A 14,390-nucleotide genomic window follows, 5' to 3' on the forward strand; every position below is an offset into this window, starting at 1 on the left:
GCAGGGAGGTTGGAACTGGATGATCTTTAAGGTGTCTTCCAACCCAAACTCTTCTATGATTCTGTTTCCTCTCTGTTTTATTCTCTTTCCAGCAGACATCTGGTTGCAGCTACTCCTACAATGACAAGGGCTAGCGATTGTGAGGCTTCCTTCAGCTGCTTATAGAGTAGTTTGTCTGGTTCTTCATTCTGGTAGAACCAGGTAGTTTCAGGCAGGCTCCCACAATGATATTTGTCTATTTAGCCTTCCCTGTGATTCTTACCCGGAAACACTCAACGCTACTGTCACTGTTATCAGCCTCTAGGCAATACAAACCCTCCCTAATGCAGAGAGCTGCCCCACCGCTTCACCTCCCTGTCATATCCCTTCTGAAGAGTTTATAGTCATCCATTGCAGCGCTCCAGTTCTGTGAATCAACCCACCAAGCTTCTGCGGTGGCAACTATAAAATAGTTTTCTTGCTGCATGCCTTCCAGCTCCTCCTGTTTGTTGCCCATGCTGCATGCATTGATGTAGAGGTGCTTCAACTGGGCTGTCAGCTGTGCCATGTTCGTAAAGGAACAGCCCTTAATTCCTTTGAGATATTTCACTAGTGTTTTCTGCTTGACTTCTATTATCTCCGTAGCCCCTGGCTCATCTCTATACAATTTCAGCTCTGCTCCGTTATACCCAGCACATCTTGGAGTCTCAGGCTGAGGACCCTCACTAATCTTTGCGTGTTATTACATAGCTTGTATCAAGCGAGCCTGATATTATCCCACATTCTCTTCTAGTCTGGTTTAAAGCACTGTTCAAGCTTCTGAGCAAAGACCCTTGTTTGAGGAAGGTGAATCCCGTCAGACACTAGCAAGACTGGTGCTGTGTAACGCCATCCCGTTATCGAAGAGTCCAAAATTGTGATGACACCAGCCACAGAGCCACCTGTTTAATAGACTGGATGCGTTTTTTTCTTTCAGTCTTGCTGCCCACAACTGGAAAGAGAGAAGAGAAAACCTGCTTCTCTTGTGGCTTTCTTTTTGCTTAATGAGGCTTTCTTTCTTTCCTTTTTTTTCTGAGCAAGTATCCATTTTTACTCTTAAGGCTCAGGATGCTTGTTCAGACATCGTCTGTGATCTGTTTTGGAAATTCCCAGATTTAAGTGTCTCCTTTCTCCTAAAAATCAGAGTTTATAATACTTCGGCCAATTTGGCTGCCAGTTTGTATTATGTAATAAAATGCTTGAAGCAGTATTTGACTTTTGATTCATAATGTAATCAGTTTCACGAAACATTTTTTGAATGAGAAACTTATAATTAGTTTACATTACCACGTTGAATGCAGAACTTTTCAAATGTGTATTACTATGCTTTATGTGTTTTATATACAGTAACTCACAGTTCGAGGACAGATTATACAGATAATAACTGCTGCAGAGTCAGTCATGAAGCCAGTACCATATCAGTCATGGAAAGTTAAATTATTAAGTTACAAGTTGCATACTGAATTTTGTTGATAATAAGAGAGATAATTTTAATGATGTGAAATTTTACTAAAAAGTAGTTTGGTCCAAGTTACTAGAATTTGAATGCACGTGGTTATATTCTTCACCAAAAGGGAGATACTTTTTTGAGGACAGTTTGGATGCCATGGGAATCCAAATACAGCTGGTAAATGCACTGCAGTCCTTAATTTGGGGTTAATTTAGCTGCAGAGCTGAAGCGTTCATATAATTAACGTTAATGTGCACATTCTGTTAATGTGCCAGCATATAAATTCTGGCAGGTGTGGATTGGATAGACTGTTTTGCATTCTTTACCTAACTTGTAATGGAGTTTAGCTAGGTAGGGAGTCAAAGGGGCATCTGCTTTGGGTACAGGAGCTACAGTGAACTCTATTCATAAAGCAGAATGCTGACAGACGATGCTGAAGCTGGAAATGGACTCTCAGTCATCAGCCACCTTCCAGCATTTTTTGTTGTCTTGTTATTATTCCATGTTTTCCATCCTAGGCTTTCTCAATCAATAGAAAACATACGTAAGAAAACTTTTACAACAAATGAGCCATCATCTAAGACATAATGAACTAGGCAGACTATTATCTACTATCATGTTTTCAGGGCTGGTGGTATGTTTGTCTTTATCTAAGAGTCTGGTGGAACCGTAGCCCTAAACGTAGAAAAAGATGCAAGTATGCTGATGTTTGACTAATTTCCTGATGTATAATGTCCAGTGGATTTTTATGTAGGATTACAATATCCTTCTTCAGTAATTTCTAGATTACTCTAAATCCACATATTGCATTTGAGGAGATGAAAGTACTTTTCCAGCCCTGAAAAGCTAAATCTGACACGTATTATGTTTCACTGGGAGTCATAAGAGCATTCTTAAAGTTACATATGTTTGACAGAAATGACATTTTAGGTGCCAGCTTTGTCAATAATGCTGTTTGTGCTGTTTGGTTGAAGAAGGAAGTGTGACATTTGCATGCACAGAGAAAAAGCATTAATCCATTAATCTTGGACACCCCCTGTTTTTATATATGGGTTTATTTCTGCAGTGTGTTTTCTCAACATTGACACTTTCTTTTTAGTGTAGGCTTACAGGAATGGAAGTTAATATTTTCTTTCTTTGTCTTTTTTTTTTTTTTTTTTTCTTTTTAGTCACCAAATCAAATCTTTACAGTATAGCAGCACAGGAGATGTCATTCTTGTTGTGTCTGGTAACTCTCAAGCAAAAGTTCTTGACAGAGATGGCTTCCCAGTAATGGAATGCATAAAAGGAGACCAATACATTGTGGATATGACAAACACAAAGGTAAAGTCAGAAATTAATTGAATGCCAGAAGACTTACAATGTAGCGTATTTTTGCTCTTAATGAGAAACCTCATGAAGTTCAGAAGGAAGAATGCAAAGCTCTTTCTCTCGGATGCAACAGTCTCATGTGTTGATACATGCTGGAAGCTGTGGGACCTCCGGCCATGGAGGTTTTCAGGACCCAGCTAGACAAAGCCATGACTGACCTCATCTGGTATTGAGTGTGATCTGACTTTGAGCAGGAAGTTGACTGAGGTGAATGCAGGAAGTCTCTTCCATTTAATGTTTCTACCGTGCTGAAAAAATTTATTTATTTATAAGTGTATCTTGTAAAAATGGTCACCTGCCCCATGCCCTTGTCCACCTAACAAAAAAAAAATATTAGAAACTATTAGTCTTCTACCCTCCATTCTTTTGCTGATATAATTCTGATATAATTCTCTTTTGAGGCAGGGGTTGGAGGATGTTGTTATTGTTGCTCGCATGAATGAGTATAAGACTAACAAGCAACAATGTGTATATTTTTAATGGAAGTCCAAAATGCAAATGGAAAGTAGCTGATTCATGGTTTTGAAGTACTTCAACAACAGCTGGCTGGGTTTTGACCATTTTCTCTTTGTATTTCCACAAACTTATTATAAGAGTTAAGGGTTCTGTTTACACAGGTGATTTATATTCAGGTCAGGTATTTAAATAGACTAAGCCTAAAAAGTAATGATAAAATCTACTGCTCAAACTGATGATGAAATTGATTTGTTTATTGCTTGTAAAGTATATTCCCAGATAACTAGGCTAAATGCTGTTCTTGTCAGATGACTATTTCTTTTGGCTAGTGATATGTGTATAAAACAATCAAATAGTAACATCTGTTTTTGTTCTTGTTTAGTTAAAAATAATTCACATTTTCTTTTTCTTGTAAACTTCTACAATTTCAGTGTATTGTGTTCCAGCAGTCAAACTGTTACAATATTTGTCATGTCACCCCATTAACTTTTCAGTTTTTATCTTCATATTTGTGCTTAAAGCAAACTGAAATGATTGATTCCAGAATTGCAGGAGTAGTCTCTTGCTTTTTCTTCAAATGTAGTCAGTGGGCATGTGCCCATTCAGAGAACTAAAGCCAACTGGACAATGACATCTTATTCACAGTCACCACAATGGCAATTGCTTACTTTAGATAAGAACCTCGGCTTCTGTTTTTCCATCCTGAACAACCAGGGCCGACTACTCAATTTGCTACTTCTTATCTTTCATGAAAAACTTACCTGAAGTTAAATCCATCTTGGCTCTTGAATTCTGTTTCCTCAGGTTTCTCCAACAAGGTCTTTGGCTAATGTAGTTTAGCATTGAGAATATGTAATGTGTCATCCTGGTAATTCTTGTTATTTCTTGATTTTCGTGTAGTTTAGAACAATTTGCGTGACACCATTTGATGCATATTGTTGCATCCATTCTCTGCATTTTACAGTTCTCCCAAGAGAAAAAGGAGAGGTATGATTCCATGCTATTTTCTGAAAGAAAAACACATACGTAGATGAATAGTGGAAGTTTTATAATGAAAACAAATATGAGAGACAAGGATGAAATGGATTAGAGTACATAAAATCTGTTAAATCATAGTGATGTCAGTGAACCATTGCTGTGGTCAGAAGGGTCTTATTTGGCCCTCAGCTTTCATATGATTCCACTTGAAGGATTTGGAGTAAAACTTATAAAACCTCGTAAGACATCTTACAAAATCTTGTGAGACCACCTTTTGCTTCATTTCCTTAGGGTCACACGGCAATGCTCAATTCAGGCTGCTGGCATCCAAAAATAAAGGAAGAATTTTTGACATGTTCTAATGATGGGTGAGTATTAAGGCTTATCTTTGTCAAAGTTTTTCATAGACTTCTTTGGCTTTTGTGTTTTAATATTGTGCCCTAATTTGCTTTAAATATCATCCTTCTAAATCTTGAGCAAGTGCTCAAGACAATCTTGAGTGAGATCTGGAAGCAAAAATTTTATTTCTTTCAGCTCTTGATAAACCTAGACATGCACAAGTCTATGGGGCCAGATGAGATCCACCCGAGAGTAGTAAAGAAACTGGTGGAAGTGCTTAACAAGCCCCTTTGTATGATTTCTATCATTTATCAGTAATCCTGGCTAACCGTGGAGGTCCCAGTTGACTGGAGGTTAGCAAATGTGAAGGAATCGCAGGGCTGTCTGCCTAACCTCAGCGCTGGGGAAGGTTACTGAGCAGATCGTCTCGAGTGCTATCATGCGGCACTTACAGGATAATCAGGTGATAAAGCCCAGTCAGCACAGGTTTAGGAAAGGTCCTGCCTGACTAACCTGATCTTCTTCTAGGACAAGGTGGCCCACTTAGTGGATGAAGAAAAAGCCTGTGGATGTTGTCTATCTGCACTTCAGTAAAGCCTTTGACCCCATTTCCCTTAGAATTCTCCTGGTGAAACTGTCTGCTTGTGGCTTGGACAGGTGCACTCTTTGCTGGGTGAAAAACTGAGTGGATCGCTGGGCCAAAAGAGTTGTGGTGAATGGAGTGAGATCTACTGGGTGGCTGGTCACAAGGGGTGTCCCCAGGGCTCAGTGCTGGGGCTGGTTGTGTTTCATGTCTTTATCAGTGATCTAGATGAGGGGATTGAGTACGCTTTCAGTAAGTTTGCAGGCCACACCAATTTGGGTGGGAGTGTTGATCTGCTTGAAGGAAGGCTCTACAGAGGGATGTGGACAGGCTGGATTGATGGGCCCAGATAAATTGTGTGAGACTTAATAAGGCCAAATGATAGGTCCTGCACTTAGGTCACATCCACCCCATGCAATGCTGCTACAGGCCTGGGGAAGAGTGGCTGGAAAGCTGCCCAGGGGAAGACCGGGGAAGTGATTGTACCCCCGTACTCGGCACTGGACAGGTTGCACCTCGAATCCTGTGTTCAGTTTTGGGCCCCTCACTACAAGAAAGACACTGAGTGTCTGGAGCGTGTCCGGAGAAGAGCAATGAAACTGGTGAAGGGGCTGGAGAACAAGTCCTATGAGGAGCAGCTGAGGGAACTGGGTTTGTTTGTTCTGGAAGGAAAGGAAGCTGAGAGCAGATTTCATCACTGTCTACAACTGCCTGAAAGGAGGTTATGGTGAGGTGGGTGTTGGTCTGTTCTCCCAAGTCACAAGTGATAGGATGAGAGGAAATGGCCTCAAGTTGTGCCAGAGGAGGTTTACGTTAGATATTAGGAAAAAATTTCTTTACCTAAAGGGTTGGCAAGCACTGGAACAGGCTGCCCAGGTAAGCAGTGGGAGTCCCCATCCCTGGAGGTATTTAAAATGGTGCTTAGGGACGTGGTTTAGTGGTGGACTTGGCAATGCTAGGTTAAGACTTAGACTCTATGATCTTAGAGGTTTTTTCCAACCTAAATGAGTTGTGATTATGGCATGATAATCACCTCTTTTCACTGCTGGTTATGCTGTGATTGATGCACCCCATGATGTGGTTTACCCTCTTGGCTGCTAGGCTGCTGCTGACTCATGTTGAGCCTCCTGAACTAAGAAGGTAGAAATCTGAGTGGGAGAGGTCATCTGATTATGCCAATGTCTAATGAGCTTAGGAAAACTTAATTCCAAGAGATAAGTAAGTGTTGTTTTCATTAGTTCATATGTAAAATTATGTTTCGTTAGGAAATGACAGCAGTTGTTGGTGTTATACAGTATCAGAATTTCTGATTTTTTTTTTTGCTGATGGGTCTTGCCATTGCTTTTATAACGTTGAGGAATGCTGAAGTGCAAATGTGACTTTAAATAAGTTAGTGTACTGTCTAGTGATTTTTGAGTGAGAAAAAGTAACTGCTGTAAGGTTGCTTTACCAGAGTAACTTCAGAAAATATTGTGCTTAGCAAAGTAAATTACAAAACTTTATGTTTCATAGCAGAAGTGTTTAAAGCTAAAGAGATAAATGTGTCATGAGAAGTAATGGGGAATTGCTGTTGATTTGTGCTTGCACGAAACAGGTTTTCTGAATTTCAAGTAAAAACAATTTAAAATTTCAATTTATACTAAGCAGTCTAGAAACCAGAAATTTTATATTTTTTACTGTTTATTCTGCATTTGGCACAGAATGTTTTTATAGAATTGATTGAATGATACAACTGCCTATCTGTCTTCTTTTCTAATTTTTTACATTTAATCCAGTATTTGCACCTGATCCTTGTGTGTTGAAGGACTATATTTCAGGGATTTTTTAAAGCTGGCTTTTTCATTTTTTATTTGAATATGTTTGCAGTTAATGACATGCTTGTAGAAATATTAAATTGTTGAAGAGTCTGTGTGAAAGCTTGGTTTATGCTGTATGTAAACCAAACAAAACAACTATAACAGAACTTGAGCTTTCTAAATGGCAGCCTGATCAAGTCAGACCAAAGGACTGACAGTCTTTAGAGAGAAGAGGTCTAAATGGGAATAGGATGTGATCAGAGTTTGCAGAATGTTCAAAATGGTAGATGAGCCGAATGTGGAACTTTTGTTCACCAAAACCTCTTATACTAAGAGGCATCTGTTGAAAGTGGCTAGAGTTAAGTTTAAAATTAATAAAAGGAAATACATCTTTTTGGATACTGTCCAAATATATTCTATGTTTTTTTGTTATCCAGTGTTGTGGAGGCAGGTTTAAAAAGGGATGAGAAAAATTTGTATTTAGAAGTTGTAAGACTCAGCCCCAACTGCCCTGCCCTGTTAGGGACCAGTGGGAGATGATCCTTTTGAATCTTTGCTTGCAGCAAGGAAAGTGAACACAGTCATTTTGGGGGTTATCTCAATATTTCAATATTTACTTTGAACTCAGTCAAAGTTCTAAAAACTTAGAAAAATACTCAGCAAAAGATTTTTTACAAATATAAGAGTAGCTCAAATGCAGTCAAAGTCATCCTAAAGCACTGATGAGAGGAAGTTTTTTTAAGAGAAGATAAGAACAGAGAGAGAAAGAGCAAAAAGAGAAAATAAAAGGAAAAAAAATAGAATAGACCAGAAGTAAGATCACCAGTTCCTTGGGTCTAATGGTGGTTTTGGCTTGTGGTCTTAAATACTCGATTGTGGTCCGAAGAGTGATGGGTGTGCACGTGTGCTTTTTGGCACACCTTATTTATAGGTAAAATTCTGTCCCTTATTGCACAGAGGAGGGGTGTTGCTGGACTTGTGCAGTATCCCTGCTTGGACAGTCCTGGAGGTTGCATAGGTGTAGTAAAGGCTCCAGGACTGGGTTTAGAAGCTTAGCCATCACTTGCAGTTCAAAAGACGCAGGATAACCACTGCTGGAACGCTGTGCAGCAGCAATCAGGCTTTGAGGGTCGCTTACAGTGCAAAAGACCCTCTCTCCCTATTAACAGCTGCTTGAATCCCTTGGATGTGCAAGTGCAGTCGTTTTTTTCCAGCCCAGGCAAAGTGATTCGGCAGTTTTTTTGCCTGCTCACAAGGCACAAAGCCAAACCCCTCCCTTCTTTAACCACACATTCCACACGTTCCAGCCACTGGGGCAGCAAAATGTTAAACTGCCAAAAGCCTTAAGCACATACAGTAAAACTGTTTAAGCCATGCAAATAATTAATTTGAGCTTTACAGAAGGGCTCATAAACAGATGGGAAATACAGTAGGCATTATAATGTCTCTTATATAACAGCTGTGGATAGTGAGGGGGAATGAAGGGAATAAACCATAATGACCAGACTTGGTCAGCATTATTACTGCTGTGGACAAACACTGAATAAAGGGATAAATGAATCTCTGATCAGATTTAGTCAGATATTTTATGTTTTTACATGTTCTTCATTTACAGTTAATAATTAAGGCAGAATTTTATGCAATACTACCGTAGGAAATCTAGTGTGGGGATTGTTCTCAGGTATAATTCTTTTGCAGTGGTTTTATATCTAGAGTTGATGTGGTTTTCAGGCAAGTAGGCTAATTGTTAGTATGGTCTCCTCTCTTGAGGAAGACATTGAGACAAAACCATTATGTGGCTTTAGTACACAGGGATTTCAGATGAGAATGTTTTTTCTAGTTTATTAAAAAAAAAAAATACTATCTGCCAGTCCTGAATCAGCCTTTCTGAAGGGGAGGAGACCTGCCTGTACCCAATATTAACACTCCTGACATTACACACGGATCTGATTTGGCGTTCACAGTCCTTGACACATTCCTCTCTGTTATACTTTATCAAGAAGATCCATTTCCATAAGAGGAGAAATGAAAAAGTTCACAGTATTGCACATCAGAGGAAAATATGAAATCAAACTACTACTTATCTCATTTTTTGTAATCCTGACAATAAACAGTGAAGACTGACTGGAAAGCGAAGAAAAGATCTGGAAATTTTGCAGTAAATTTCTGTTAGTCTTGTTATAAAATTCATACAGGACATTGTGAGATGAAGTTACTTGAACTATGGTGAATGCTCTGGAACTTTTAATAGGGAATTTGGTGAAATCCGTTTCGCTGTATGTTGAGATTTAATCGTCACATTGGAAAAAGAACTGCATGTTCTTTGGCATGTGTGGAGAAGGGCACCTAACATTGAACACCAAAATGGAACTCATTGGTGAGTTAGTCCTGAGTGTATCGGTATATGAGAATGTAACTAACCTTAAGTAGACATGAAGGAAGGTGAAGATGTTGCATTCTTTCTGGCTTTAGTTTCTGTTGGACATCACATAGAACGCTAAAGCGAGGCTGTTAGCTCTTAAACTGGGACTTCTGCACTCACTTGATGAGTATTTCTTTGAGAAGAGCTTCTGTGGACTCCGGTCCTGGTTGCCATAACCAACGTGTACTTTTAAAGACACTTGCCAGAAAAAGTGTAAGGGTTTTCAGTGTATCATCTATGAGTTTGGAAGCTGCAGAAAGTGACAGTTGAAGGATGTGTGTCACTGTCCTTGAGGCATGCTGAATGGCAGTCTGGAGTTGAAGGAGAAGAGGACACGGGAGCACCTGAAGAGTGTTAATGTACTGTTAAACCTTAGTCCGTGTGTTCTGTGCTTCTAGGCAACATTTACACCACCTCTAGCACAAACAGACATTCATAAGCTGAATGTTAGAACTATTTACAGGTTGTGGAGTACATTTTTTCTGACTACTTTAGCATTTGCATTGTTTGTCTCTTTAGTAGAATGGTTTTCATTTGCTTGAGCTTAAAAATAACGTAAGAAAAGAAGACTGTATTTTCTGGGTGGTTTATTGAAAGCAGGAGTTTTCATTGTGTGTAAAGAAGTTAAAAAGCAAACGTTGCAGGTAGACTTGTAGATTCAAAGGAAAATAAGACATTTTAATGTGTTTTAAATAAATTCTTTTAAAATCTTTCAAATTCATATTTATTTTTCTTTTCATGGTAACCCAGTATAACTCAAATTATTACTTGAGGATAGTCTTTACTTGCATGTCACGGTTTCTTTTGATTCTGGATAACGAAGATGGTAGTAGTATCGTGTACTGAAAAGAAATGAAGGCTCTTAGAATTGCTGTTGCAAAAGAATTATTTTGAGAGATGGTCCATTTCTCTTGTGATTTATTCATAACATTAAAATTTGCTCTATATTTGAAGAAATCTTTTAAGTAGGTTTTGACTATAACGTAGTCTAATTTGTGGTATTAGGCTATTTGTAAATTTATTACTTCAGACTGCAGATATATTTGGTCACCAGCAGGGAGTCTCAGTGTGTTTTGTATGACTGTTCAAGGACACAATGTTGAACTCAGAGAAGACTATGTAAGAAAAAGACACGGTTTCTTCTGTCTTCTATAGGAGAGAAACAGAAGCTGGTCAGCTTACAAACTGGAATGAGCCAGACCCTAGACCAAGCAGTTACAGAATAAGTCAAAAAAAACCCTCTTATTAATTTGTATAAGCTCATGTCCTCTTATTTGGTTGTCAGAGAATATATATAATTTACAGTAGCTCACTTCATTTTGATTTGCTTAAAAGTATTCTGGATGATGGCTTGTTAAAACATGTAATAACACTGTTTCTTTTTTCCATGTTATAGTAAGGTTTTTTTTTTAAAAAAAACTTAATTTTAAACAAATAGTTTTGTTATTCTTGAATTGCAGTTTAATAATCGTTTTCAACTTCTACAGATTGTTCAGTTCGTTAGCTTTTAGTAGCAGAAGAAACTAAGAAATTTGTCAGTTCTTTAAGTAATCTGGTGATAACCTTAAGTTTATGGCTGAATAACACTAATATAGACATTTAGCTAAGGAGTTCTTTATTTGTATGTATATTTTTAAGCTGGTTAAATATTGAGCATATATTCTCAGAATTGTGTAATGTCGCTTAAAGCTTTCCAGCGTTTCAGGTGATTAGAATAAAGTTGTATCGAAAGAAAAGACAGACATAGAAACATAATTGTCTTCTCCATGGAACTGCAGTAATTCTGCCTTAGAACTTTGCTTTACAGATACGATAATTTCAGTTTTCACTCATTTGACTATTGCTAGTTCATATCAACTTTTCAATGTCTCTAAAGCATACACACAAAGCTTTTTTCAGTATTGGTATTAACTTGATCTAAACTTTCTTCTTGCACAAACTGCCTTTTTACCTTTATGAATATACATTGTGTAAAACTTCAAATACCGCGCAACTATTCCTGAAAGATCAGTCTTTTTTAATTGCATCTACTTCTTGCCATTCCTGATAAGGGTCAGATAAATTGTGTGATGAAAATAACCTTTGTCTCTTTCATAATGTCTTTACTACATTATTCAAGCCTACATGGAGCCTACACTTATTAAGGCAAGAATCTGATCCATTTATCAGCTGTATGTTGAACTTCTCTATGGAATTGCAGTGAAGTTTATAGTAAGAGAAATGCAAACATTAACGCATTGTCTATAAGTGAAAGAAAATTTTGAAAGTGAGAAAGACTTTAAAGAAAGACTTTATTCTCCTCTTCTGGATATACACCTGAGCAGATTGACCTAAAAGAATAACGTGTTTTAAGACATAACTAACCACTTGTTTATATAATTCCAAAATATCATTGAGCATCTGTGTTAAAACAAAGGAGGAAGAGGAAACGGATAATATTGTTTTTGTTATTTGGATATTTTCTTATCACAAATGTGATAGGTAGGGCTTTTTGAGTAAGCAAAAGAGCTCAGTGGTACTGCAGATTCCAGCTACAGGTGTTCTGTGTCCCTGCTTTCATATATGTTTTCCTGTTAGAGGTAGAACTGCAGCCAAACTTGAAATTTAGCAGTCCTGAACTTTGTGATTTGTCATTTCAGCTAGCGCTGTGGTTGCCGAACAGCTGGTTTACTGTAGAAAATTCCTCTCACAAGTCTTCCTTCTCTCACCCTCTACTGAGTTAGTGTTCATACTCTTTAAAAGGTATCTTGGAGGACATTGACTGTCATCCCCAAGTGACCTCCTTAATAAGTTATTTTGGGATAAATTGTGCTTCAGTGTAGAACTGTCTCCAGTTAAATAGGTGGAGTTATTTCAGTGAAGTAGCTTTAAATCTTCAGAATACAATTTTACATTTAAGGTACAATTTAATACTTAGACTTTAGTCAAATGTATGTTTCAAATCTGAAGCGACTCTGCTCCATGTGACAGGGCCTTGAATGGGTTTTTTTAATTGTATACTGTTGTTTAGTAGATGTTCTCTGTGTTGTAATAAAAAAAGAAAGAGACGGATTTCTGACACGTGTGGTGTAAATTAGAATAAGTGATGACCATAGAGAGTGTTCAGAAAGAAAAAGTGAATAATTTCTTAAAATCCTTCTTTTTGGGTTTAAAACTATGAGCTGTTTGATAATGAAAGCTTAAATACCTTTTTTAAATGGAAGAGTTGAAAATAAGCTTAATTAAATTTGCAAATACGATTTGTAGTTTCAAGCATGCAAAAGAAAACTAATGAAGGGTGAGTGGTATAGATACTAGTTTTGTATTAGTTCTATCTAACAGCAAGCAAGCATTGCTGTTTAGAATCTAGTTTTCTTTCTTTTAGGATGCTTGTTATGTCCTCGGTAGAATACTATGTGTAGGGGCTTTTGAAATTTGATATATTTTAGTGAACAATGCCATTCCATGTTCACTTTTACCTCAGCTACCCTCCACCTTTTATATGTTTACCAATTCCATCCTATAACCAGGTTAGCTTCTAGAACAGCTGCTGTCGTGTCTCTCTCCTGTTAGTTGCCTTTTTTATATGCCTGCGTAGGTGACGGCTATCAGCATTTAACTTCTCCTTCATGACTGTTGTTTTCTAGCAAGTGTTCCTTTATTTAAGTCCAGAACTGGATGAAGGCTTCATAGCTTGGTGAAAGAAATATGAGCAAGGTCTGGAACAGTGCTGCTGAAGGTGGACAGCAGTCAGTTTTCCTGCCCACAGAGCAATCATTTGTTCTTCCTTCCACCATGTCATTCTTCTTGTCTTGAGCTGGCAAACTCCCTTCAGCCCGGATGATTCTGTTTTCATTCAGTTGATGATGTCTGCACCCCATAAGCTTTAGAGGCAAGTACCCTACAGCAGTTAACATACTTGCTCCTTAGATTTTCTTTTTTTGCATGGTAGTATCTTCCCAGGAGAGTCGGGGATTTCGTATTTCCATCCTGCTTGTCCGTGCACTGTGTGGACAGCTCCGCTGGCTGTGAAACTTGGGATTACATGGCATTTGTCCTGGATTTATAGACCCTGATCTTCAAATGGCTTCATTGAAAACTGGAGAAGTGAAGCTGTAATTTTACTTTTCTTGAATGTTTTAAGTATCACTAATACTGTGCGTATGAAAACTTACGTGAAAGCAGAATCTAGGCTTGTCAGTTCAGTATATAAGAGTAGATACACTGTCTTGTTATTTGTAGATTTTATGAATAATCTATTTGAAGAAATACGACAATTCAACTCATTACATACACTTTTTTTTGTTTAAAAGCACGAAACAAACTGTAACACAGAAGAAAGCTTTAGGATAAGCATTATTTGCCTTAATGCCTTCAATGTGTTAAACATTTTATGTGTAGTTAATGCAGTTAACACTCACTATTCTGCAGCTTTGAAAACCGCTGAGAGCATTAAAATAGAGCTGTCAAGGCCACTACCAAGATGTTTATATAAACTTTCATTAGAACCTAGGCTTCAATGCTGCTTCTGTCTTCACAAATTTGAAGACTAGTTGGCAAAGAATACTTGAAAATAATTACTAATGTTTTGAATTTACCTGGGGAATAATTTAAAAATCTTTGTTTAATTGCAAACTCTCAGGCTTGTGCTTTTGTGCAGTTCCTAGATTTGTTAAACTTCGTAAAACGAGCTGCATGCTGTAGAGCATAGCACCGTCTTTGAGGTCTAAAGTTATTACTCCCCAAAGAGGTCACCCTTAATTATATCTAGGTGCATCATACTGGGGAGATATATACATCCCTACACTATATAGGTAGGGATATACAAATAATATTGGGTGAAGCAACGGAATTTGTAGTAAGTAGTATATTTGAAGTAGTATATATTTGAAGTAGTATAGTGTGACTTGGACTTAAGTCCTAGGAAAGAAAGTAATTCTTGCCAAGTCATTTCAAGCACATATATATCTTGGTGTTTATACATATACCTAGTGAAAT

General features: G+C 37.8%; 1 protein-coding gene across 1 annotated transcript in view; it reads left to right on the top strand.

Moving 5' to 3' along the window:
* WDR70 (WD repeat domain 70) overlaps window positions 1-14,390 on the top strand; it is a 150,207-nt gene that overhangs the window by 54,821 nt on the left and 80,996 nt on the right. Inside the window, exons 8-9 of the mRNA XM_054054495.1 lie at window positions 2,638-2,791; window positions 4,565-4,641. Coding sequence (XP_053910470.1) covers window positions 2,638-2,791; window positions 4,565-4,641 — 231 coding nt within the window. The remainder of the gene's footprint in view (window positions 1-2,637; window positions 2,792-4,564; window positions 4,642-14,390) is intronic.

This window comes from Cuculus canorus, chromosome Z (genome assembly GCF_017976375.1).
Source record: "Cuculus canorus isolate bCucCan1 chromosome Z, bCucCan1.pri, whole genome shotgun sequence".
NCBI lineage: Eukaryota > Metazoa > Chordata > Aves > Cuculiformes > Cuculidae > Cuculus > Cuculus canorus.